Source organism: Erythrolamprus reginae, chromosome 1 (assembly GCF_031021105.1).
Source record: "Erythrolamprus reginae isolate rEryReg1 chromosome 1, rEryReg1.hap1, whole genome shotgun sequence".
NCBI lineage: Eukaryota > Metazoa > Chordata > Lepidosauria > Squamata > Dipsadidae > Erythrolamprus > Erythrolamprus reginae.
Window position 1 is genome coordinate 144,097,390 of NC_091950.1, and position 5,220 is coordinate 144,102,609.

At 46.0% G+C, this 5,220-nt stretch overlaps 1 protein-coding gene across 1 annotated transcript; it reads left to right on the plus strand.

Annotated features, from left to right (window-relative positions):
• Positions 1 to 4,278: 4,278 nt before the first annotated feature.
• On the plus strand, positions 4,279 to 5,220 carry LOC139159101 (olfactory receptor 5M5-like). The gene has a single exon (XM_070736466.1). The coding sequence runs from the start codon at positions 4,279 to 4,281 to the stop codon at positions 5,218 to 5,220; it is 942 nt and encodes a 313-aa protein (XP_070592567.1).

The window sequence follows — 5,220 nt, forward strand, 5'->3', positions numbered from 1 at the left end:
GACTCCACAGCCCCCTTCTTACCATCCTTGTCCTTGTCCTTCTTAGATTTTTCCGGCAATAGAATCTTAAATATATCGACATAAGCCCCGCGCCAAATCTTTCGCTTAAGGGCCTGTGACATATGCATGCTAAGCGGAGTGTCAGGGAGGCCAGGGGCAAAAGGGTTGGCGCTGTCGACAGAGGAGGTATCAGTGGACTCTGTGGTCGTGGACTCCGAGCTATCCCTCGAGGGGTCCCTCCTCCTCCTGCCCCTCTTTGTCATCCATTTCATTTCATTTATTGGATTTATATGCCGCCCTGAGTTTTCGGAGAGGGGCGGCATATAAATCCAATAAATGAAATGAAATGAAATGAAATCCCCCGTTTTCGGCCCCTCCCCCATACCTGGGCTGCCGTGCACGAACGCCATGTGCTATGTGACTTATGTGATTTGCGTTTAACCGCCTGTACCCTGCCTCGTGGTCCCCGTGGCCGGGACCAACGATGCCTGGGTACTGGGCACTCACCCCAATGTGAAGAGTCATCATCAGCCTCCTCTGATGCAGAAGCAGCCCTGCTTCCACGTCTCCTCTTGCGCCGTTTCTTAGCGCGCCGGTCGGATCTCACCCTCTGGGACCTTTCCTCCGATTCCGAGGAGCTTCGGGTCCCCTCTGCGCTCGTGGCACCCCTGGCGTCCTCGTGCCGGGACCGACCCCTCTTCCTTGGCCCCTCATCCAATTTCTCGAGTAAGGCAGAAAGAAGGTGTGAAGATACAGAGACTGACTCCTCCCCTGTACCCTCATTCCCAACTGCCCGTGCCATGGGGGACCCCTCATCAGACCCACTCGTTTCAAATGGGCTGGGGTCCCCCTCCCCGGGATCGGTAAACTCCCTCCTGTTGCCACGTGGCCCCCTGGATGGGGCCCTCCCCTGGCGGCGGCCTGCTGCCCTAGGGGTCACCCCCCGGCGCCTTGTGGCCCGCCCCCTGGTGTTCTCCTCCCCCCTGGAGCTGACCTCCCTGCCTGGCCTAATGGCCTGCCCAGCCCCAGGGGCCTCCCCCCAAGTCCTCTTGGGGGCCCTTCTCCTACCCGTACGGCGGGGCTCAATGGGGGGGGGGGTGCCCTGAGCGCCGGCCTGCCCCCCCGCTGCCCGCCGCCGGGTCCCAGATTTAGCCCTGCTGCCCCTCGCCATGATTCCACCCCCCTCCAAACCGGAAGAGGCCCGACAAACAGCCGATGCCTCTGGCGTTGTCGGCCCGGGCCTCCCAATGCCGCCCACGCGACTGCTTAGGCCTCCGGGCCTAGCCGCGCTGTCTTCGCCGGGCGCCGCCGGCCTAAGCCTCCGGACTGCCGCCCCAGCGATCGCGCCGGCCTCTGGGCTTGTCGGGCTCCCCTCGCCAAGCGGGCTGCCGGCCCGAGCCGCAGCTCGCAGCCCACGCGCTTCTTCGCCTTCGGGCCTCTCTCCACCGCCGCGAGCAGCAGGGCTGTCTCCAAACTGCCGGGCGAGGGTAACTGCGCCACGAGGCAGCCCCTTTTATAGGGTTGCCTCACCCTCGCCCGTCCAATGGGTGGCCAGCGCCACCAAACTTCGTCACTGCGGCCCCTGGGGATGACGAGGGGCCGCAGGCTCCGCCCCAAGATGGCGGCCTCCTTCCCCGGCCCACGCCGCAACCCCGCGCCGGCTGGTGAGTCGCCGGCGGCAAAGTCTTGCCTGCCCTCCGATATGGCTCTACGTGCCATCTGTGGCACCCATGCCATAGGTTCACCATCACGGTCCTATGAAAATGGCCTCTCTCCACCCTCCAGAAGGCTGGAGGCTTCTGGAGGGTGAAGCTGAAGGCTTCTCATAGAACCATTAGATTCTATTGTTAAATAAAATTATTATTACTAGAGCCCAGTAAAGGTGGTTGTCAACATCAGCAAATAACATGTGAAAGGAGAACAAAGAACAAGGTTTGCTTCTGAACGTCTTGGCATCTCAGAAAGTCCTGCCTTGTAAATACAGCTCTAGCATGGTAGGATCAAAACAACCTTAAAAAGTATCTATATTCAATTTTCTTTGTTCAGGAAGATTTTTTTTTGGTACAGAGTAGTATTTAATGAGACCAGTTATCTCTGGCAGTGTTTGCATTCTACACACAAATGTGCAGCCAAAATGGAGGCAGCTGCTGTTTTGCTGAGCTGGGCAGAGATCTTTCAAAAATAAGTCAAACACAGGAGAATCTCATCAGAGACTCAGCTTTGTAGGAAAATGGTGCCTGGCTGTTTTCTGTTACCATTTTTCCTCCAGTCGCTGCTTGTTAGTAAACACGCTTAATCACTCTCAAGGGAGAAATTCATTAAGCCAACTGCAATACTCTATATAATTATGGGATTTCCTGTATAAAATCGTGATAACAACTGTGCTTCAAGGATACGTCAGACTAATCAGGTAGGCTCTTAATTCAGAGTATTATATGTGTGTGTGTGTAACATATTTTTGCTGACAATGAAAAGGAAGGAAGACTAGTAGATCTATTTCATGCTTATTTTGCTCTCATCAGCTAGCCGTACCCTCACTGGGATTTGAATCTGGGGTGCCTGCCTGTAAATCGGTAGATTTAACCTCTAGACCACAGGTTCTCCTCCTCTCAGCTTGTACCAGGGAAGAGTTATATGATTGGGGGTTTTCTGTCGAATCACCCTGCTGTACACACACACACAAATGCATTGTTGCTGCTTCCAACCACTGATTTGCTCAATTGGTAGCTGGTTAAAGATGAAATCAAGTTATTCCAGGTTCAGAAATACATATATTGGTAGCATTTAAATTATCAGAAAGTTTTTTTTTTAAAAAAGAGGCTGCAACAATTCAGTATTTTTGAAATAATATATATTGGTTAAATTTTTGCAAAAGCTAAAATTAACATTTGGTAATGGATCTTTTGCACATTTTAGTTGCATGTCGTCTTAGAAGGAGAAAATAGCAGTCTTGTCAATTTCACTTTTTTTAAAAAAACAGCCCATCTGTCTACCTTTCCTTCCATCAGAACATTGGGGGGGGGGGGACAAAACCTGCCTACTCATTGTTCTACTGGTGAGTTTGTAAAAATATTTTTGTCAAGATAAAGAAGGGCTTTGCGCTTGCTTTTTCAAATCTTTCCCAACATTAGAGCCTTCTCAACACAAGTAGGTCTTTGCATAAGATTGTATCCAATGCCAAAATTAAAGCACCAAATATTCTTCTTATCCTGCTTCCTCAAAGTTCAGCTTTCATTCCATATAATGTCAGGGAGAATAATGTGGCTTATAGTGTTTTGTAGGTATGTGTAGGTATTATATTGCAGGCATAGTCTTACCATGTGCTACTCTGCATTTTAATTCTAGACTATTAGTTTACTGTTGATGGCTGATCCTAAAATGTAGACGCTATTCACCAGTATTTTCATTGCCAATTCTAATATTTGTTCTATCAAGAGCAAATGTAAACGGTATAATTCAAAAATTGTTAAAATATGGGTGTCAATTGTTTCCAAAATGACTTTGAGACTTAATTAACATATGTGGGAGCTGTGTCTCTGCCTGAAAATTGAAATAATAATTATTCCTTATAGAAAGGAAAGATTAAAAAGAATGGAGGCAAGTACTGTAGACAGGTTTATTAAATATCTCTGGGAACAGAAGTCTTATTGAAAGGGTGAAGAAAAAATAATGAACAAGATTTGGGAAGAGCAGTGTGACTACCTTGGAACAAAATTGTTCCAGCCAAACGTTTTCTTTTCAGTTTTCTATTGAAAAGAATATGAATATGTGAAAATAATTTTATTTGATTTAGGGAAATTGTATTATTTCTTTGTTTGTTTTTATAGTGCTTTTAACTCAAAGCAGCAAACATAACAAACACACCTTCATCTTCATCTTTTTCCCACAACACTGTGAGGTAAGTTGGGCTGAGAGAAATAGAGAGTGACTGGCTCAAAGTCGCCTGGTTGGATTTCATGGCTCAGGTGGTGTTAGAACTCAAGTCTCCTGATTTCAAGATTGGTTTCTTAAACACTGGACCAAACTGACTCTCAAGTTCAATAATAAAGTGAGTGATCTTGAATTATAAACTTTGGTGAAGCATATTTAAATCATCATCACCCACCTAACTACTGTTATTCCCACAGGAGCAGGGTCCACTTTTCAGATCAACAAACATTAAATATTTATTTTAAAATAATCCAGTAAACATGAAAAGTTAATGAACAACAGTATAGCAATCTTGATTTCTTCTTCCTCCCTTCAAACCATTGGCAGGAAAAAAAAAGACAGGACTACATGATTGGACAAAATCAGACCCAGGTGACTGAATTCATCTTTTCAGGGTTCACAGATCATCCAGAATTACAAGTTGTTCTCTTTAACATATTCTTGATTATTTATCTCATCACACTGAGTGCAAATCTTGGGATGATCCTGTTGATCAAGGTGGATTCCCAGCTACATACTCCAATGTACTTCTTTCTCAGCCATTTGGCCTTCCTGGATGCCAGCTATTCTTCAACTGTTACCCCCAAGGCAATAGCAGATTTTTTAGTTGAGAAGAAAACCATTTCATGGACTGGATGTCTTATACAATTTTTTATGTTTGTTGCATTGGTGACCACTGAATTGTTTTTGCTATCAGTCATGGCCTATGATCGATATGTGGCCATTTGCCACCCGTTGCTTTATTCCAGAATTATGTCCAAAAGGTGCTGTGTTTCCTTGGTATTTGGTGTCTATAGCTATGGATTTGTGAACTCAGTTATCCAGACAGCATTAACATTCCAGTTATCCTTCTGTGGCCCAAATTTAATTAACCACTTTTACTGCAATGACCCACCACTTCTAGCTTTATCCTGCTCTAACATTCAGCCAAAAGCAATCCAGCTCTTTGTCTTGAGTACTATCAATTTAACTGGATCCCTCGTCACAGTCATTATCTCCTATATCTATATTCTGCATGACATCTTTACAAAACATTCGACTAGCGGAAGATACAAAGTTTTCTCTACCTGTGCCTCCCATCTGACTGCTATTGTGATTTTCTATGGCACCCTCTTCTTCATGTATGTGCAACCAAGCTCTTCTCATTCTCTGAATTATGACAAAGTGATTTCTGTGTTTTATGCTGTTGTGATCCCCATGCTGAACCCTCTTATCTATGCTTTAAGAAACAAAGAAGTTAAAGGAGCCTGGAGAAGAATGAAGATTAAGAAATTGTTTTGTATAATATGA